The sequence below is a fragment of the Fistularia commersonii genome, chromosome 2 (assembly GCF_037954325.1).
Source record: "Fistularia commersonii isolate RoL2024-O1a breed Wild chromosome 2, RoL_Fcom_v1.0, whole genome shotgun sequence".
NCBI lineage: Eukaryota > Metazoa > Chordata > Actinopteri > Syngnathiformes > Fistulariidae > Fistularia > Fistularia commersonii.
This window is the reverse complement of record NC_141285.1, coordinates 1640702-1663038: the sequence shown is the minus strand read 5'-3', so window position 1 is coordinate 1663038 and position 22337 is coordinate 1640702. Positions and strand designations below refer to the sequence as shown.

Here is a 22337-nt window from a genome sequence, read left to right as displayed (position 1 = left end):
TTGTAATTGTTCCTCATTAGCTGCTAAATGTCTCTGACACACAACCTGTGTGTGTGCATGTGTGTGTGTGTGTGTGTAATTTATAGCTCTGTGTTGGATTATGCATCACTACCTCCTCTGTTGAAGCATAGCCTTAATGATGACACAATCGCCTTTAAAACGGGGGAAATGCCATCGCACGTAGCTAATTGAAGTCGCGGCGCATTCGCTCGCATAAAAAGCCGGGTCTCTCGGACCGCCGGCCCCCGTCCCCCCCCCCCTTCCTCCCCCCCGAGCCCCGAGCTGTCAATAAATGTCAGGAGTAGCCGACTGTGATGAAAAACTATGCGACGGGGGAGTGCCGCGCCGTGTCTGAATTCAGAAGAGCCATTAGCCCGGAATAGACGTTAACTCGGCTCTATTTATTGCACAGCGGGACGGTAAAAGGAACCGGGATCGCTCGTATCACCGGAAAACGAGAAGCGCGCCGTGACGCGCCACGGCCTTCAAACCGGCTCATCCGTTTTCCTTTTTTTTTCCCCCTAAATCGTGAAGGTTTTTTTTTTCCTCTATTCGAGGGTTATTTAGCTAATGAACAGCTGGTGTTTTATCTGCATGTCATTTGGCTGATAAATTGAAAAAGAAAAAAAAAAAAAGAAAAAGAAATGTCAGCTCGGTCGCGCCGCCGCGCCGTGAATAATAGCGAGGGGGAACGTGCCCGTTCGGTTAAGCTCTCGGTTCCGGCGCATTTCGCGTTTTGCGACGGTTCGGAGAGCCTTGCGGTTTGCTCGGCGGCGTTCCCTGACCTTTACGGAGACACGGCAGGTGAAAGGGAGGAGGGCGGAGAAGGGGGGCCTCAATACAACCTCGAATCCACCGCGGTGAGATGGACGGTTCTTCGTCGCAAGCAAGAAGGGGTTGCGGTCAACAGCTAGACGAAGAGATACTTAAATGTGGATGAATCGTCGCGGTTCGTCTCCATCCAGACATATTTTCATACTTTAATACAGGTCCCAGAACTCTAGTCACTTTTGTTAATGTGATCACCAAGTAGGTTTGGTTACTGACACACACACACACACACAAGCAAACACACACCAGTAACAGCAGCATAGATAACCCTGCAAAAGTAGTATCTGCGAAATCTCTTCCAGGACATGTGCTATTAGCCCCGCGAAACTCCGAAGGTACACGTCTGTGTTAGCACACTGTGGACGGCGCAGCTCTTCTGAAAGGGGCGGCGTACGAGGAGAGGATGGGATGCGCTTCCTTGGCCAGAAGCAAAAACTGGCTTTGACAGCGGCGCCCAAAAGTTCTCTTTCACCATTCAACCCTCAGTATTCTTGGCGCCGGGAGTCGCTAACTAGCCGGCTAGCTGCTTTCACTGCAGAGTGCCAAATTGATTTGTTTTACGTGTCCCATCCAGCACCTTCATCCCACGCAGCATTTTTGTTTATTATTACGGTTCCACGCGGCAGGTTGTCTTTAGCGTTTTGGCAGTTGGTGTGTGTTCGTTTCGGAAATCTAGGAAAGCCACGGATGGATTTCCTAGGAAAACAGGAAATTAACCACACATTACTTCATTCGATACCTGGGGACGTCGGATCATCGATGAGATGAACGCCTTCCTTCCCCCGCCGCCGTCCGCCGAACCTCCCCTCCCACCGTCGGCCCCGCATTAATCACCGGCGTCTTGGCAAAAGTCTTTCGGGATACATTACACTTTCCCTCCATTGCCGCGCGCTCCATCACTTGAAGCTCCGCCATTAGCGAGAGCTAATACCTTTCAGCGTCACCGCAATACTAATTTATCTCAATCCAAGAAAGACGTCCTCAGGATTGGGCTCGGGGTGAAACGGGCGCCGGAGCCCGCGCAGGTGCTTCTTCCGTGTTTGTATAATATTTGGCACAAAATCCATCCCGCGCAAGCGAATATCACCTTCCCTTCATCGGCAAAGTGTAAAATTAATCTATCCCGCAGCAGGTGGCGCCACTCGGTTAATGGCCGCGTCGCTCCATCGTTCATATTGAGTAGGTGTGCGCGTGATGTCGGAGGGTAACGTGAACATGACCGGCCCGCTGGAGGGGGCTCGGCGGTGATGGATCACTCGGAGACGTGATGGAAAACCACATGCGTTGGTCCCCAAACAGAACTTCCAGGGGGGAGATAATCACAATAAACAGGAAGTCAGTCATCAATCCATCTCCCATTCATGATGTCAGAAAAAGCCAGATATTCGAATTGTTTTCTCACGGATTTCCAGGTTTCAATTGCGAGAAGCTCAAATCTTGTTGCAAATTTTGACAAGGATACATCTATTTCAGGATTTGACAGATGCTATATATATACATAGGAACTATATATGTATTTATGTACAGTAAACCCTTGTTTTTCGCGGGGTTACGTTCCAAAAAGAACCCGTGATAGGCAAAATCCGTGAAGTAGAAACCTTTATTATTTTTTTTTTTTACAATTATTATACAATTAAATACTCTATTATACATCGCTGCTGTCGTCCTTATGTTTTTTTCTTCCTTCTTTATGGAACGAACGGAAGATTCATTCATTCCCTAATGCCGACCTACAGCCGCATAGCTTTTACCTTCCCTTAGCATGTCCAGAAGTTTAACTTGATCTGCGATAGATAGCATCTTTGTTGGTCCAGAGCGTTTTGTCAACATTATGGGTTTTAGAGAAACTCGAAGAGAATTTGCACGTACGTCATGTAAATTTGTCAAGCTGTTTTACGTACGTGTACATATTAAACTGCGACGTTATTGACGCACAGGTAGAGAAGAAGCGGAGTGACTTTTTAGCCAATCAGAATGCAGAACACAATGCACCATGCAAATCCGTGAAGTAGCCAAACCTTGAAAAATAAACCGCGTTACAGCGAGGGATCACTGTATGTATATATGTATACATATATATATATGTGTGTGTGTATATATGGATATATATATCCATGTGCATACATATATATATATATGGATCTGAGTATACATATATATGTGTGTATACATGTATTTCAACCAATTTCAACCATTGTTTGTTTACGTTTTGAGCATAATGAAGGAGTTAATGAACGCCGTCGTCCGCGGCTCCATTTAGCGCCCATGAATTTTCCCCGTTTTATGATTTTTGGCACCCGGTACTCCTCTCACCTCCGCGCGGGACAGTTTATCAACTTGAGTTTATCTTTCACTCCACCTGATTGACTGTCTCCTCCGCTGTCTTTCTGCTTGCCAAGTGTGGTTGATGAGCCCCGTTTTCTTTTTTTTTTTTTCCCCTCCCTTTCTTTTCTTAATCCTTCCATTAGGCAAAGCCACTCCGGGTTTGATTTTATTGCGTTTTTTTTCCCCGTGGATGCAATAGCAGTCTGTAGGAATGGCCGCGCGTCTGTCGATCCATTATTCCTCATTTGACCCTTTTAAGAGTTTTTTTCCGATGATATAATCATCCTTACGGGAACGCCAACGTTCACGGAAACCCCTCCAAACCAAACGCTCTTCCTGTCGGACTCGTGACTCATCGCTAGATTCCTCGCCGTCGTTTCGGGGTGAACGCGCCGTTCATTTACACTCCTCGTGGATTTTCGATTCAGTCAGGAAAAGGGGAAGGCGCCGCGAGCCTCTCTGCGTTACACAGCCATCAACGCTGTAATTACCAGATTATTTACTTCCGCGTGGCCGTGCATTGATACCCGCGGTCCGTCTTCTACTTGGTAAAGACCCAAAATCTTTCTGAACCCCGGGTGGTGGATTTTCCGCTTTGGAAATGGGCGTGAAACCAGCGAGGGAAGACCCGTAAACGCACTTCTGAGAGGAAGTCGAAAGAGCTTTTCAAGCAAACCATCGCGGCGGCGTTTCCATTCTGTAGACGGTTGGTTGTCAGCACGTGCCAAAGGCGGTTTCACGAGCGCCGTCGAACACGACACCAGTTCCCGACATTATCCAGGTCGACTTCTTAGTGCTTAATAATTGGCAATTTTGGTGTTTTCATTATAACCGGTTGCTAATAGATATCGCATCAGTAGAGTCGTAGATTGGTTTGTACGTCTTCTGAGAAGACGTCCCGAAATCTTGAAAGCGCAAACCTCACATGGACTTAAGAAAAGTGACGTATCGTATTATATTTGGTTTTGTCCATTTTTTTATACGCTATCTACATAATTATTATCTAGAAAAATGTATCGCTTGACTTGAAATTTACTGCCATGGATGAATGACCAGTGATTCTAGAGGACTTAAAAAAAATGAGGCTTTCTATAAAAATCCACAACAAAAGGACTTGTTAGTTTCAAGTAATCCTTCACGAATCTGAAATAAATAATCGTAAGAAGTTGCGAGGAGTCTTTGGAAATGATGCCTAAATTTTGTCGGCCTAATTTTTAAAGCTGGTATCGGACATCCCGTGTCGGTCGAGTTTTATCAGCGTGGGATTTTCCCACATCTTTAAAACCCTTTGACTTAAAAACAAGCCTTCTGCGTATCTCGACGTTTTATCTGACTCTCGTCAGGCTCGTCCTTACAGATGAGGCTTGAGGCGCTCTTGTTTCATATGCTCCGATGTTTATTTTGCAGTATTCCCCCGTTGCACAGCACATCTAGATTGAATTCATTTTCTATGTATATATATATTTGTATATATATATATATATATATCTGTATATATAAAAGCCTTTTCAGTACGAGGAAAGGTGTGCGCACACTACTCTGAAATGAACAAGACAGCAATCCCTGTCCACACACAGCTCCAGAAGTTGTACAGATACACAAGAGTGAGCCTCAGTTCACCGTCCACGTGTAAACCTGTTCAATATTTAAAATTACACATTGATATCTTTAAATCCCCCCCTTTTTTTTTTTTTCTTTTTTTTTATCCCTTCGATTAAAAACGCTCCCGTTTGGGGATTTTTTTTTTTGATTTTTTTTTTTATAATTTTTTTGATTAATTTTTTAAAATTTTTTTCAAGTCAAAAAGAGGATCTTTTTTTTTTTTAATATTTTCGTTCCTCTCGTCAGGAGTTCGCCCCGTCCCGGGCATGTCGTAGTCGGCAGGTATTTCAGGAGCTCGTCCGCGTCCCGCGTCTTCGATTCAATTCAAGTCCCAAAATTGTCTCCAAAGACGCGGTCGGTTTCAGGCCCCTCTAAGTTTGTGGCTTAAAAGCCCGTGGAGGCAACCGGCGATCGCGCGGGTGTTGGTAAACGACGATGATCTTAAAAAGCGCGGTTCCGTCCGAGAAAAACGTGGTATTTCCTGTGGGACCAGCGGCCGGGTCAGTCTGGTTCCTGCTGGCGCCCTTTGTTATCTGCCCGGTTCGTGTCTGTGAGCGGACAATATGGCTTCTTGGTCACCATCCTTCGCCGGCGTGCCCCGCTTCGCCCTCCTCCCCCCGGGGAAGGCGTCCATGTCAAAACGTCTTTCGCCCGACCGCCGCCGCCGCCCCGGTCAACCTCTTCAACTGACGGGAAAAGTTTCACAGAAGCGTCATGGTGGGCCTGGGGCCCCCCCACCCCTCACAGCGTGGTGTAGATGTACACGAAAACAATGACGAAGAGGTTGAGGAAGGTTCCGACGATGCCCAACATGGCCAGGATGGACTCCTCCTGCTCCTCCTTGACCTCCAGAGCGCGCACGTCCTCAAGGGTGATGACCGTGGTGCCCATGATCCCGCTGATCACCTAACCCGCCAGGGAGACGCTCGTCTGAAAGGAAGCACAAAGCGGCGTGAGGACGGAGGGGAAGCGGCGGCTAATTCGCCGATTCTCTCGATGGTTTTTTTTTTTTTTTTTTTTTTTGGCGGATAGAAGTGTTGCAAAATAAAAAGCTCAGAGGGAAATCAATGACGAATCGAACGGAACAACGGCCGTGGAGAGCCGAGCGGATATTAGTCCAGTGTTTATGACCCCCCCCCACACACACACACACACACACACACACACAAGCCGGTTCTGACGCCGGCTCTCGACCAGGAATCATCCGCAACGAAACTGTTAAATTGTTGAAAAGCCGGTTCCCCCCCTCCCTCCCTCGCCCACCGCCTCCCTCCCCGATGTCAAAATAAGTGTGATTTAACGCTGCCGTTCGGAGCCCCTCGCACCCGCCCACTCCTCTTTTGTGCTGGAAATAATGACCCCTCACCCGACCCGCCCGCCCGCCAGGTCCCCCTGAGGAGTTTCCCCCCGATTACCCCCCTCCTCCCTCCCCGTGGGAAAAGAAAAACCCCCGGGTCCAGCGTCACGTCCCGGGAGAAATGACCAAAACAAGCATGGATGTGAACTGGAGATGCAAGGAAGGATGCGAGGCGGGGTAAAGAGAGCGTCTTACCCGAAGGTGCTTCTGGCGTGAGGGAACGTCATCCGGCATGCTTTTGGAAATTCCTCAGAAGAACAACGGCGCTAGATGTGTGGAGACATGTGTGGATGAGGGGGCGCTGAGGAACTTGACAGCGAGGAAGACGGGGCAGGCGGCGTCACCATGTTTTGGTTGTTTTTTTTTTTGTTTTGTTTGTTCGCCCCACACACACACACACACTCTTCAATTAGACTTCCAGTGAAAACCACCTTGTGTCATTTTGTCGGGCTTCTAGCGCCACCCAGCAGGTCCGGCGACCCCGATTCACCCCCTCCCACCCCCCGGCCCTCCCCGCCCCCCCAGACCCCCCCTTCCCCCGAGTCCTCTTCCGGATGGAATCGAGCGAAACCCTCCGAAGTCAGATGTTTTCAACATAAGGCGGGCATCGCTCCTTTGTTTGACGGAGGAGGGGAAGCGTCCTACCCGTCCGCCCCTTCCCGTCTCCCCGCCGTTCCTCTCATCCTCCGGGGCTCCTTCTCTTCCCTGTCAGTGTTTCCTCTTCCTCTCAACTCGGCAGATTTCCTCCCCCGACCTTCCCCGAGAGTACACGCCCCCCTCCTTCTTTCGCCGGGGCTTCGGACTCCCTCCTCCGGGGGGAGGAAAGGGCGATTAGCCGCGAAACCAAAACAAAATAATCAGGGTCTCCGTGACGCCCGACCCCCGCTCATCTAGACCAGGTCAGGGGCGTCCCCGAATCCGCCCGGTCTGGCGGCGGGTATTCCAGAAGAGGAGCCGACGCTGTAAAATCCCATGGATTGGACGTCTGCGGAGGGGAAAAGCAGCCGGGGTGCCGGACGGCGCCGTGGCGGCGCGGATCTTCACCTACCGTCAGTGACAGCGGTGCACCGGCGGCGGGTCCCCGGCACCGGTTAGTCACCGCGGGAGAACTGTGCATTGCATAACCGAGCAGAAGGATGGCGAGAGAGGGAGGACGGATCCCGACGGCCGTGGCGATGAAGGAGAAGAAGCCCGAGAATGAGAAGGAGGGAGGGAAGGAAGGAAGGAAGGAGGGGGAAACGACATCGCTCACGCTCGCCGTTGTCTCCTCCTCCTCCTCCTCCTCCTCCTCCCGTTGCCGCGGGCGCCGCTTAGGCACTCACACACACACACACACCAGTATGGTTTCACCTAAACAACCCACACACACACCGAATAAGAAGTGAATTTAGCCCCGCCATCATCGTCAGCTGCTGGGATTGTGGCAGATCTGCGGAGGGGTGGGGGGTCGGCAGGCGGCGGGGAAATAAAAGGCTGGGTGGAGGACAAAGCTGGGGGGGGGGGGGGGGGGGGGGGGTAAACGCGGGGTTCTGCAGGCCCTGCTATTAATCTTGTAAGAGTCGTGTCGGAAATAGACGCCGCCGAGACGTCTTTTGCTTTTTCGAAACTTGCCCTTGACGTCTTTCCTCTCGATTAATCCTTTGTCCGAAGCGTCCGTTTGATTGGGAAAAAATTTTTTTTTTTTTTTTAGCAGGATTTTTTAGCAACGCTTCGACTCGCGCATATTTGTTTTAAGTTTTGCGGGTAAAAAAACAAACTGTCACCATAGCTGGAGATTTATTCCAACCTGTTGGCAGCGACGCGGAAAAAGCAGGCCGGCGGGTCAGGGAGGGTCGCGCTCGTCTTTTACTTGCTTCAATATGATCATTTGTTTCCGTCTCGCCGACGGGAGCGTTTATTTACCTCAAGCGTTATCTGCGTTTGACACATTAGACCTGCTCTCAGTAAAATAAAGAAGAGTCGGTGCTGCTCACTCCCCCTCGTGCACACATGCAGTCACGTCGGGACGATGACTGGATTTATGAAGTCGTGTCGAATCCCGATTGGATGCGAGGTGTCTTTTTAATTTTTGGGTTCTTTCATCGCAAAGGTCAACTTTGCAAACCCTGTTTCGATTCAGTGATTTCTAAATCTGAACCTGTTGTTCTCCAGGGTTGCTACTGATAAACAGACAACCGAAAGCAAGAGGACAACAAATATGAAACGGCTCTTAATCAGAAGTTGCGATAAGAAATCGGCTGATGAAAATTGGTGATTTTTGTCGTGAACATTCGGGTGACGTTGAAGGGAACGGTTCTCAAGACGCAGAGAAAGATTCTGGCAGAAGCTCAAGGGAATAAAAGCGAGTCGCCGTCGGTCAGAAAGCTCAGTCGTGGCTCCTGCCGGACGTGTCGGACCGACGAGGCTAATTTCCAATGAACAAAACAGATTGCAGTCCCTCTTGCCACCAGCAGAGGGCGCTGTTTCTAAGTAAAGCTGGAATCAGCTTTTAAAGAGCAGACGTCTGTGAAAGTAACTCTTCGCGGCGAGAATCACCCGGCCGGTTCCCTCTCGGGTGGACGGTGTGTTTTCAGGCAGCCGTGCCCGTCATGGCTACGAATGAATGGATAGCTAAGTGTGTGTGTGTGTGTGTGGGAGGGGGAACCCTCAGCCAATGGGCCGTCCCAACATCGCCCGCCTCACTTTTTTTCCCGTCCTTTTTCCATCGTTTTTTTACTTTCAAGCGTTGCCTTTGTGTCGACCTCCGGGGGTGAAAGAGCTGAATTGTTGGAGGTCGTTACACCATCAGAAGCTTCTTGTCATTATCTTGTGGACGCCGCTGACCTTTCACGTCAGAAGCTTTCTTTTTTTTTTATTTCCCCTCGTGGACAAAGTGAGCGTCCCTTAAAAAGCAAAGACGTTTCATTTCTTTCTTGACGTGAAACCGCACGTCCGCTGTGATTTATTCGGTTTAAAACACAGTCGAGATTTCTGCGTTATCATTTTCCAACAGGAGCTTTTCTCTTCTGCTTTTTTTTTTTATATGCTTTATTTATTTTATTTTTTTCATTTTTAGTTTTTCAATCCTTGCCGGTCTCAGCCCACTCGCATCCTGTCTTTATTTTATTCCTGTCATTGCTGTTGTCACACGGCCCACGTTGTCATTTAATTTAGGTTGTCTATTTTACTGTCTTCTTTTTTGTTAAATTTCTGTCCATTCTTATCCTTGATGTTTTTGCTGCTGTTGTTCCCTCCGCTGTCTATTTTTTTTGTGATTTTTTTATTTTATTTTTCTAATTACCTAATGTCTTTTTACCGTAAATTCCGGACGAAAAGCCGCAACTTGTTTCACTTAGACAACATATGGATTTCAAATGACCGGGAAATTCGGAATCCGTTCAACTCCGACTCCGAAGAAGGCGAATTTGACGGTTTCAGCGCGCAGGAGGAAGCCCGAGATAGCGACCGGCTGGCCGGTGCGGCTTATATTGAGGTGCGCCCAATAGTCCAGAAATTACAGTAGCCAAAAATTGAGACTATTTTTTGTATTGTGGTGTTTCAGCTTCTAATATTTATGACTTAACTACCTCTTTCTGCCGTGTGAATTGAAATTTCCCCGTTGCGGGACGAAAGAAGGCACATCCTATTATATCTGAATTCAGATATAATTCAGAATTATATTAATGTGCGCTTAATAGTCCGGAAATTACGGTATATGTATATTCTTATTTATCGAGACTTATAATTGTTACACTGCTGTGACGTAAGAATTTCCCCAACGGGGATCATAAAGTTTATCTTATTTTAACCTGAGATGCAACGCCTTCTCTCAGCGATCATGTTGCCTCATAAAGTCATCCTTTTTTTGTTTTTGTTTTTTATTTTTTGTTCTCAAAACGCTCCCGCTGCTCCTCCCGTCCTCTGAGACGCCGCGAAGCTCGAGGCCCCTTTTTCTTCTGGTCGTTCCACACGGACTCGCTTTGCTGCACATTATCTGCAGTCTCCACTGAGGCAGACAGTGTGTTGGCGGAGACATGTCAGGGTTGTACTATTTCAGCCACTCTCTGCTCCTCGTCCCTCCCCTCCCCTCGTCCCCGGAGGGGTCGGGGGGTCGGGGGGTCGGGGGGGGGGGGGATGGAGGGGGGTCAGGAAGACCTGACACTGTCCAGCCAGAAGCCTGAATCACAATATTAGCCACCCACTCGTTGTGACCTGCATGCTCGACGGTTCCTCCCCCCTCCCCCCCCCGGGGAGTCGGCAGACACCGGCCCCTCGCACACACACACACACACACACACACACACACACACACACGAGTTGAAGCCGGATTGTAAACGTTTTAATGGTATCTCGCTTTGTTTTTTTTTTTTTTTTTTTTTATCGGCCGTCACGTTCAGCCGGTGGGCGTGAGGATGGTGCGCGCTTTGCAGTTCAACACCATGGTTGCGGATGACAGTGTGATCTGGAGTGAGAGCAGGGAACGGGTGGAGGAACATCTAGTGAGGTGGAGGTTTGAGCTGGAAAGGAGAGGAATATGTTTGTGGGAATGAGAGGAACCCGGGTTGAACGGTGAGGATACAGGGAGTGGAGGTACTCAAGTACCCAAGTACTTTGGGTCGACAGAGGGTGTGGAGAAGAGGGGAAGAGACGGGTTGGAGCAGGTTGGAACGGGTGGAGAAAAGTGTCAGGGGGACGAAGAGATGGAAGAACATCAGCCAGAAGGAAAGGAAAGGTGGAGGAGACGGTGGTGAGATGATCTACAAAGACAGGAGGCAGAGCTGGAAGTTGCAGAGATGAAGATGTTGAGGTTCTCTTTGGGAGCGACCAGGATGGAGAGGATCAGGAAGGAGTCCATCAGAGGGACGGCACATGGTAGATGTTTTGGAGAGAAGGTCAGAGATGGTTGGGTGATGGACAGAGGATGGATAGTGTAGGGATAGTAGACGGATGCTGGAATCGGAGTTCTAGAGGAAGACCAAAGAGAAGATTGATGGACGTAGGATGAAGGTAGTGGGTGTGAGAGGAGGATCCAGAGAAAAGGGCTAGATGGAGAAGGTAGATTCGCTGTGGAGACCCTGAAGGGAAAAGACCAAAGGAGAGGAAGAAGACCATTCAACACTAAATGAACCTTTGGCTGGACCATCTCACAGGCCTGTGGTTTCTTTGTTAGGTTGTGAGAAGATTCAATAGTAATATAATGCTTCATGCTGGCCCTTTAGAATCGCATCAACGACATGTTTGACGTCAAATTTAAAATCCATATTGCCCCTGTGATCACGGCGAGCCATCCATGGATGAAAAGAGTCGTCATTTCCTGACTATTGAGCGCGCCTGAATATAAGCCGCACCTGCTAGCTGGTGGCGATCTTCGTCCTGCACGCTAAAACCAAAGAGTTCTGGTCTTCAGCGGCGGAATCAAACAGCCTCAGAATTTCACGGTCATTTCATTGGTCCGACGTGACGAAGCTAAAGGAAGTTCGATAGCCCAGAAAAAGCCATAAAGTAGCCGTAGCATTTAAAGCGTGTGGGAAGTAAAGTTGCTGCTTACAGTTCGGACATTTCGTTATGGTACCAAAAATATGACCAAACGTTGGGCCATGAAGGGATCATCACTTGGATGATCCCCATCCAGTCTTGGATGAACTGCTAAAAATATTTGCTTTGTTCCATTTTTCAGTTTCGTATGTCTTTGCGAGAGCAGTGCCATCTGCGTTTCCCCACCAAACTTAATCAGCCAATTATTCGTCCTGCCTGGGACTGACAAGCCACTTTTGATAAACATCGTCGCCTCCTAAAGTTACATTACATTGCATTACATTACATTTGGCAGACGCTTTTATCCAAAGCGACTTACAATAGAGGACATAAGGACTGCAAATACACTTGCAAATACAAGATGCACAGGAAATATACAGAACAGTAAGCTTGGGTTAGTGAGTTTTGTTTTTTTTTTAGGACAAAGACACACACAAACGTACACACACTGCATAGCCTAACTTGCTACCAACCTGATCTGGGGCATCAGCTCAGTAAAAAGTCCTGAAAGAAAAACGTTTTTACCAGTTTCTTGAAGGTTGAGAGAGATGATGCTAGTCTTGTTGCTTCCGGAAGTTTGTTCCACCACTGAGGTAGTAGAACTGAGAACAGTTTAGCCTGAGATCGCTTAGAGCGAGCAGAAGGTACTGCTGATGTTCTGCTAAAGTTCTATATCGCCTTCTTACAAACCCACGTTCTGATTCTTTGTTCCACAAAATGTCGAAACGGTACGAGAATCAATGTACAATCTCAGTTATATCATTTTTTTTTTTTTCCATCCCCGCACCTCTTCTCGTTGTCCACACTCACACACACCCCGGGACGTACCTGGCAGTCGAGCGGTAATTATGGAGTTTTCTCATTTTGCAGCCCGGGTCGTCTCATTAGGAACCCTTGGGCCGAATCGCGAGGTTCTCGGACTGACTAGAAGTATTCCAGACCGAGGAAGGAAACCGCTATGATTTTGACTTCCTGGTTCGGTGTCGTACCATCTGTTACTGGCTTCGGCTGCATTGACATTATGAGAATGGATCGTTGTGAAATTGCGACACGAGACCATGGCGGGGGAATGAAGAGAACATCGGGTTCTACTTCCCGAAATTTACCCGACGCGTCTCAGAGAGTACCGAAGGGTTTGCCTGTCACTTGCAATCACAGGAATAATCCTTCCATCTTCACCAGGAACCGCCGGGCCGGACCTTCGGCTGAGAAGGAAGGCTGGGGTAATGAGTTCCACAACAGGGCTAATTGCGATTTCGGGTTCCGGCGTTCAATAATACCGGACTTTGTGCGGAAGCGTTTCGTTTGTCGGCCGCGGCATGACATCCGAGAGGATACGGACGATTGTCATGGGATTTCATCACCATCGGTCATTCCATCTAAATTCCAAACCAAAAAAAAAAAACAAATACAAAACAAGTGGACCAGAAAGTCAAGTTTCTTTTTTTTTTTTTTTTGTAAATTCAGTGATTCATTTATTTTTTCTCACATTTTTCAAGGCATTTTCTTCAACATGTGTGAGTGTAATAATGTTGACCGCTTTGAACACCTTTTTTTTTTTTTTTGGACCTCACTGTTCATCATCTTGGTGTGTTCATTAATGTTTCTCCTGACTTCCTCATCTTTGCTTTGTTTGCGCTTTTTATTTATGGTCTGGAAAGCGCCGGCCAGAATAGAGGGGTTGGACCGCAGTCTCCAGTCCAGATAAATGTTCTTCGGGGCCGTTGGACAGTGATTAATGGGACGGATGCATCCCAGAACTTCCAGCAGCTGACTGGAACACCACCGCTTAGCTTGACGTGGCAGGACAAGACACACAAATACCTCTTTATGCATTTAAAAAAAAAAAAAAAAAAAGAGAGCAGATACCGCGGTTTGGAAATGAATATTATTTATTTGAGGGGATATTAATCGCTCAAGGAATTTTTCCAAGTGGCGATTTTTCTCGGGCGAGCGAACCTGTAATTACGGCGGCTGACAGTTCAGTTAAGATCAAAATGATTCTTTGCCTCAGACTCCAAACACCATTTATATTAGCGCCGCTTATTTTGATTTGTGGAATTATCTGATTGATTTTATTTGAGCAGCAGCAGCGCCGAGTGAGTTGATGTTTTTAATCTGTCAATGCAAAATTAGTTTGCGGCAAATTTTGTTTCAGATTTTGAAATACGACGTGGATCTTACTTAAATACAGCCCGTAGTAACTCATTGTTTTAGTTATAAATATTTGCCGGGGCCTCAGCATCCCGCTATTGTTACGTCTTTTGTACTTTTGGTGGCTCCATCTGTGTTTGCTGTGTACGTATGGATGAAAATGTAAAAACAGGACCGTACAGGAAAAAGTCCATCCGTACAAACGGAAGCCTCACCGAATGCACAATGAGATCTTTTTGAATGTGTTTCGGGGCTCATTTTCATCCCTCCGCAATCCCGCAGACTTGTTGGAGACGATTCCTCGCAGGTGGCGGTTCGTTCCTTCGGGCCCTCAAACGGGATTCGGTAGCTTATTCGCATTTTATACACAAAGGGTTGGGAAACACTCGCCGCAAAATAACCCGTCCGGTTTTCGTCCGACGTCCTCAGCGAGCTAATGTGACCTTAGCAACCTCACGCAGCAAAAAAATAAAAATCAGTCACAGCTCGGTGAAGCCGAATACTTGATGTCGCTCATAAAAGAAGGAGTACTTTGAGCAGCCGTGACGGTTTTAAGGAGACGAACCGTCCTTCCGCTTCCCATCGCCGCAGGGAAACCCCATCCCCGTCACATGTTAGCATACGCAACACATCAGCAACTTCGAATGACAACACATGATACCTGGACGATCGGGACAGTTCCGTCGATAATATACTGCTCAAAAAAATAAAGGGAACACTTGAACAACACAATGTAACTCCAAGTCAATCCCACTTGTGTGAAATCATAGTGTCCACTCAGGAAGCAACACAGATTCATTTGGACTTGTTTTAAGGACATTACATCAAAGTTGGATCAGCCTGGAGTTTGTTTTTACACTTTCATTTGGAGTGTGATTCCTAATCCAGACCTCCATGGGTTGATACAATTGATTTCCATTGATCATTTTTGTGTGATTTTGTTGTCGGCACATTCAACTGTGTAAAGAGCAAAGTATTTCATAAGAATATTTCATTCATTTAGATCTAGGATGTGTTTTTTAAGTGTTCCCTTTATTTTTTGGAGCAGTGTATATGTTACGTTTTTGTATTTAAAAATGTATGCAAAGCTTACAATAATATTATTTAATATATTAATTAGTAGGCGGTTCATTTTTTTAAAATTATTCTATTATTTAAGTACTGTATTTTCTGGACTATAGAGCGCACCTGTAAATGAGATGAGAGATGAGAACAACTTTATTAATCCCGAAGGAAATTGTTGTGCCAGAGTTTCAAGTAAAAACATAACAGTAATAGATAATAGTAGAAAGGAGGAAGAATAAGAAATGCAATGAAATATGAATTGTCTTAACTGTTAGCAGTAACTACAAAGATTGAAGATTCCCTGCGGCTGAGGGGAGAGGAATTAAAAAAGGAATTAAAATTAAAAATAAGCCGCATCCGCTCTATTTAAAATAAAATGTGAAAAAAAAAGCCGCACCAAGCGATAAGCCGCAGATATCTGTGTTGAAAAAAAATGATATTTACTGCATGTACAGAACGATTGGTAAAGGTACATGTATGTGCTTGAACAGACTCTTCCCGAACCAGTGCCTTTTAGCGCGGCAGCAACTTTGCCGATGAAAACGTAACAGATAACCAGTATTTATTATTATTATTATTATTAATAATATTATTATTAACTGCCTCCAACGTCTTAGCATAGATTCATTGACGCTAAGCTAGCGTTTTCTTCGTGGATCGCAAGCTCCATGGCCTTCGACTTAAAACTTGCATCGTAGGAGCTTCTTCTTGTGGTTTCCATGATGAAGGGGCGAGGATTTGAAAACAAGTACCAGTTAGTAATTTTTCGTGCGTGTTCTATCTGCTCTTTCTGCTGTTCTTCTTTGCATCGATTTATACGTCTTATCTTATTTTGGATTCTACTTCCGCGCCCTAGAGATGGAAGAAAAATCCATGGACCAGTCGCACTTTTGTATACATAGTTCAAAACCTGGGAAAAAATATATAGTCCAGAAAATACGGTAGTTGTTTTTTCATCAAGATCGAGATTTATTTATTTAGTCACTTATTTCATTTAATTGTCGGTCACCTTGACGGAAAGCGGTTCCTAGTTTCCTGCGGTTTGTCCCATACGTGCTCTTTTGAGGAGTCTTAGATAGATGGAACCACAAACGCTGAGCGGCCAAGGAGCAGTTTGGCCCGAGGAAGGAACCGCAAAACAGACGCATAAAAATTGCATCCATAAAAAAAAATTCAAAGGAGGGGCTCCTGCGGTCCTGGCTCGGCCCGAAAAACAAAAGACACATTTTTTATTCACAGGGGAAAAAAAAAAAAAAAATCAAAGAGAAAATGGTAAATAATTTGGAAAACAATGTGTCGTTCTGGAAACGTATTTAAATAAATGGGTAGAGGATCGTATTTTGGATAGCTGGGAAAAAAAAAGGTTGCTTTTCGGCCGTGAGTCTATTTCCGACGAGTATACGAACAGTCGGGTGAGATTCGGAAAAACCTGCGGCGTCATTTGACTTTCCCGACGGAACAATTAACGGAGATCGGTCTCGGACAGAGCGGCTTCGCGTTCGCTTGGACTTCATGTAAATCCTGTCCGGAAAAAAAAAAAAAAAAAGCTGCATTTTCTGAAACGTGACACCAAAACCCCCCCAAACGGCACGTAGGAACCTCGCCATCTGCAGACGCCGACGAGTTCGGAAGAGAATAAACCAATCCCGGTCTTTATGCAGCACATGCGTCTTCTCTGATTCCGCATGCAACTTCCTGACACTTATTTCAGCTCAGATATTGATTTGACACCCGGGTGAGCCGACACGGCCGAACGGGGAGACATTATAATCCGGCAGCGGCGCCTTTATTTCAAGCGGCCCCTTCCACATGGCGTGATTCATTCTTGGAAAGCACTCCTCTTCAGGTCTACAGGCCCCACCTTAACTATTAATCAGCCCGGGCGGCCCAAATGCGGCGCCCATCTCCGCGCCCCCGCCGAAGGTGCTAAATCACACCGCGCCCCGGACGGTCCTAACACGGCGACGGCCGCGGGTCGCCGCCGCCGCCGCCGCCGCCGCCAGGACGGACGCGGCCGTGTGATCGATGTCCGGCCCGGTTTGGGCTGCCATTTTTCTCCAGCGGGACGCCATTTTTCTCCTTCCCGCGATCGTGGTCACGTCCTCCGCGCAGACGTCTCCGGAGATTAGGCTCGAGGATATCATCTCCTGGTCGAGCAGCCCGGATCTGGAAATAGATCTTAATTTATTTATTTATTTTTTACTGCAAATGAGATGGTTAACCACGGAAATGATTCTTGTCTTTTATGATAGAGGGATTCATTTGTGGAAACATAACAGGAGCCGTTAAAGTTAATGTGTTCGTCACGACGGGATTAAAATCGGAGCGTAAGGCTTTCATTGGTTGTGCTCGCCCGTTGTTTCTTTTTTTGACGGATATGTTTTCCTCGTAATTAACACGGCGATCGGGAGAAAAAAAGCGCGTCGCTGCCGAATGGCACTTTTCACATGAAGACTCCCGCGCACCTCTCCTGTTTCACTCCAGTCAAAAAGCGAAATAATTGCATCGTACGCGTGCATCGAAATGTGTGTTTAAGTAACGCCGCGTGACCCTTAATCGCCGTCCAACTTGTTATTCTTCTCGCGACGACAAAGTTACACCCGACCCCGAATCCGAGTGTGTTTACACGGACCGATTTATTGACGAGATACATCTCGGAGTTGTTTGTTCGATGTTCCCCCGGTCTCGGTCCGATGACCGTTCGGTGTTTAACCACAGCAAAGGGCAAAACTACCCCGACGCTGCAGGAGGAATTCTGAATCTCTGAGTAATTACTTGGATGCGGGGCGAGGCGGGGATTGGGATTCTATGCGAGGTGACACCCGGAGAAACCGGTAAAAGGATCTTAGAGCAGATTAGCGCCTCGGGAGGTCAGTGTTGTGTGGATGCTGGAAGTCGGTCGGGAGCCGGGAATTTCAATATAAATGTAAAACAGCGCGGGAGCCGCAGAAGAGGAGCCTTTCCATGTATTTTAAGTCGAGTTCTTCCCTTGAACCCCGACAGCTCCTCTCAGACAAGGATGCCGCTTGTTGATACATGCGTCCGTCTCAGTGGACCCTTGTGTTTGATTGTCTTTTGTTCAAGAGCCGCTCGCGCCGACCCCAAAACAATGGCTCAGAATTAATTCGGCCGGATCCTCAGCTCTGTGCGGCCTTTTGTCTTTTTACCCTGCCTTCGTTCAATAGGATGTCGTCGTTCCGTGACGATGGTTTTACCGTCATGCTAGTTTGTGATGTTAGTTTGATTTGCTCAATTCGTTTAGACCGGGGGAGTCACACTTGTCCATGGTTGCCCTCAAAGGGCCACATGCTATGCTAACAGTAAGAATAGAGCGAAGTGTAATGTAAAATAAATGTAACTACACCTTGATGTGAAATAACTCTGGATTTATGGCTCATTCAAGTCCAAAATGTTACATATGCGTTTGCATGGATGTAAAAAATAATGATGTCTACTAGTTGCTCTGTTCCCAAGCTAGCTTTCACCGCTGCAGTGTTTTTGGTGAACACATTCTGCCGCCGTCGTAGTTTAATTCTTTTAATTCTTGGACAATTTGTTGCTTTTCCGGGAGGCTAACTTTAGCATACTTAGCTCCGTGTTTGGTGTCAACGAGGTTGCCAGTTTGACAAGCGACGCTGCCTCATAACACAATAACCGCTCATAACCGCTTTTTCTCCTCGAAGCACAAAGATGCTCAAAGATACTTTTCTCTTCCTGGAGATTTACGAATCATTTGTATTTCTCAATTCCACTTGTTCAAAATAGCATCGATGTGGATTCACTGCGATGCCGTCACTTGGCGGGCACCATGATCGGCATGAATTGCGGGAAATGCAGTTTATGATCAATGCACGTGTTTGACTTATTTATTTTCAGACAATCAGACGTTTCTCGGGCCTTGAGTTTGACACGCGTGGCGTCGACGGACACCGATATCCGAAACAAAAATTCCATCACGGAATCGAAGTTGTTCCTCAGCCTCACAATTGGGATAATTTGTTTCTGCTTCTCAGTCAAAGTCATAATTACTAAAATGGCACCGCTAACTTGTACGGCAAGGTTTTTTACCTTTATAGCCCGTTTGTCTCGAGAGATCCGTCTACTTGTTTACCAGTGCGAGTTGTCTCATGAATACCGATACCGGGATTGAAAGCCCATCTCGCCGAGGCACAATCGGAAAATCGCAGATTGCCTTTGAAGAAGTTGAAAGAAGACATTGATAACTCGTCTCCCAAATTATACCAGGCCTAAATTGCTGCGCTTGTTTTGCATCTCAATGACTTCAGCAGCAGCAGAGCCTCTGAGAAGCGAAAGGCTCGACTAACAGTCAATGTATTGCGGTATTGATAACGATGATGATGATGATGATGTCATAAAGAGCGTCGAACTACAGACTGATTGATATCTGAGTATCACTTAAACGGAAAATCTGTCCTCCTTTGGATCGGAAGATCCCTCACCCGTTCACTTCATTTCCCTGAATGAGATTGGGGACGGGGAGCGACTGTTTTACTGACATCTCGCTGCGACGTTGGACCAGGAACAAAGTCGGATATCCCCTCTCTTTCAGCGATCCCTTCGCTAGAACACGGTTTACTTTTCACGGTTTGGCTACTTCACGGATTTGCATGGTGCATTGTGTTCTGCATTCTGATTGGCTGAAAAGTCACTCCGCTTCTTCTCTACCTGTGCGTCACTAACGGCGCAGTTTAATACGTACACGTACGTAAAACAGCTTGACAAATTTACATGACGTACGTGCAAATTCTCTCGCAATTTTCGAGTTTCTCTAAAACCCATAATGTTGACAAAACGCTCTGGAGCGACAAAAGGCAGCGGAAGATGCTATCTATGGCAGATAAAGTTAAACTTCTGGACATGCTAAGGGAAGCTAGAAGCTATGCGGCTGTAGGTCGGCATTACGGAATGAATGAATCTTCCGTTCGTTCCGAAGGACGACAGCAGCAATGTGTAATAGAGTATTTAATTGTATAATAATTGTAAAACAAATAAAGGTTTCTTCTTGACGGATTTTGCCGATCACGGGTTCTTTTTGGAACGTAACCCCCGCAAAAAACAAGGGTTTACTGTACTATAATTCTGATACAAGTCAATTGAAACATTTTTAGTCCATTTATAATGATGCTCAAAGACGGCACAAATTGTAGCCGATGAACTAGTTAGCCGGGTAACCTGTCAACAGGTTGAGTTAGCTACCATGCTTTGCTTAGTAGTCTGGCTGGAAGCTCTACGGGGAGGCTGGCGATGTTTCTGAGAATTTTGGAAGAGCCAAGATTTGCCAGGTTGTCTGTTGCCCTTGTTGACGTTGTATTATGACGGATAAGACTATTGGTCCTGTGCTAGAATGCTAGAATTTGCCAGGCGTCGCTGCCGCACATCAAGTCAGCATCTCGACCGGTTGTAAGATCAATCCCCTTGTAGTGTCCGACCTTTTTTGGACCTTTTGCGAACACGCCGTTGGCAAGCCACGGGCAGTGGAAGAGTCCTTCCTAAGCAGTCAATGGAGAACCTGGCCTACTTTTACATTTTGGGGTACCAACAGAAGCAGGTAGAGGTGGGAAGAAAGCCGATTCGAACTGGATGTGTGCTTTTGTTCAGCGATGGTGGGGCTCAGGGGGCCACGATCCCTTTAGACAAGACCAGGAGACCTCACATGGTGACATCTAGTCGTTCTGCAGAACTTTCCTTGTGTCACCAATCGTAATGTGGTCCTTTTCCATGGATCCTACGGGATACTAGAACAGAAAGGGACGTCCGCTTACATTATCGAAATGTCCTTTTGGAACTTGCTGAGATATAATATAGAAGAGTGGAAACCGTGCATTAGCATTGAACTCACACAGTTGCTAGCTTAGCCATTCTTTGGTTATTCTACTTCTCGAAATCATTTTCCGAAGTGGCAAATCGACATTGGGAAAATAGGCTCGAATACATTCTAGTCTTACTCATCAAGACCAAACTTTTGGCTGCTCAGTCCGAGGCTTCCTTCAGCATACGTCTCCAGCCGACTCAGGCTGCAGGCCCTTCACATCCTTTTATTTCAGGCTCCGGTTGGGGAACTGTCAGGTTTGGTTTATGCCTTTAGAAAAGACTGAGGTGGACTGTTGACTGTCACAGTCTCACACAGAGCACCTCTCCGACGCCAGGTTCGTTTTTGCCGCCGCCGCCGCCGCCGCCGCCATCTCTGCAGCCTCTTTGTCATTTCTCCATGGTCCCCGCTGGAGGCACTCGTATTATTGTCAATGATTGCATCCCAGACAGCTGTTGCGTTGGGTTAGTTAAAGGAATAGTTGAAGCAAGAATGAAAACGTGTGCCGATCCCCAAAGTGATAGAAGTTCAGGGAAGGTTTTCAGTCAGAGTCCTGCATCGTTTCAAGCTTCCCTCTGAACAACTGAAAGTAAGACACCCCGCCAATGCACTCGGATTCTCTGAAAGCTCCGATATCCGAAGTGGACCCCAAAAGATGTAACTTATATTAGTTGAGCCGAAATTCTCAAACCGCGAAGGCGAGGTCGGCAAACACCTCTTGTCGCATGAATGCCATTGTTAGGCTCAGGAATGACTTGTTGTCTGTGGTCAACCGTCTGCTTCAGCTGATCTGCTCCCTGACAAAAACAAATGCATTTGGTGCTTGAGACGGTTCGGACATACAAGTCTTGAGCGTCTCCTTGTGTCACTGGAAAGGGTAGTTTCTTGCGATTGGTCAAAGCCAAAGCAGGACTCAGACCCACGGTTGTAGTGCTAACTTTATTTTTCTGCGATGCTCTCCACAAAGCTCTTTGCTCAAACACCGTCTTGTCGCCCTGCAGTTCTGGATATGGCACGTCACGTTCCCCTTTACCGGGCGCTGCTGGAGCTGTTGAGGGCCATCTCCACCTGCACATCCCTGGTGCCTCTGCTGCTGCCGCTGTCCGGGGACCCGGGGCAGGACGAGGAGGAGGACGACGAGGACCAGTCCGAGGGGCAGACCTCTGTCGGCATGCTGCTGGCCAAGATGAAGACATGCGTGGACACGTACACCAATCGCCTCAGGTCAGTCGCACAAAGACCGTTTAACCGATTGGCTTCGACCGAAAGCGAATTGAATGAATGTAAATGTGACGCGGCGGAAACGAGTGACCGTCACTGGACGGCGCCGAGAGCAAATGTTTGTGCGCCGTCGTGCTTCTCGCCCGCAAGTGTCGGTCCTGCCTGCGAAAAAATCAAGTCGGTTTACCTGTATCTTCTTCTTCTTCTTTCGGCTTTTCCCTTCAGGTGTCGCCACAGCGAGTCAACTTTCTCCATCTCACCCTATTCTCTGGATCCTGCTCTCTCACACCAACTACCTTCATATCTTCTCTCACTACGTCCATACATCTTCTCTTTGGTCTTCCTCCAGACCTCTTGCCTGGCAGCTCCAATTCCAGCATCCGTCTACCAATATATTCTCTATCCCTCCTCTGTCCATGACCCAACCATCTCAGTCTG

General features: G+C 47.2%; 1 protein-coding gene and 1 long non-coding RNA gene across 2 annotated transcripts in view; one reads left to right on the top strand and one right to left on the bottom strand.

Moving 5' to 3' along the window:
- birc6 (baculoviral IAP repeat containing 6) overlaps window positions 1-22337 on the top strand; it is a 135256-nt gene that overhangs the window by 75081 nt on the left and 37838 nt on the right. The window contains exon 65 of the mRNA XM_086164050.1: window positions 21680-21902. Coding sequence (XP_086020176.1) covers window positions 21680-21902 — 223 coding nt within the window. The remainder of the gene's footprint in view (window positions 1-21679; window positions 21903-22337) is intronic.
- On the bottom strand, window positions 4532-6567 carry LOC147236111 (uncharacterized). The gene is made up of 2 exons (XR_015107226.1): window positions 6311-6567; window positions 4532-5688 (listed from the first exon to the last, which is right to left on the bottom strand). It is a non-coding gene; the product is annotated as an uncharacterized LOC147236111 (long non-coding RNA).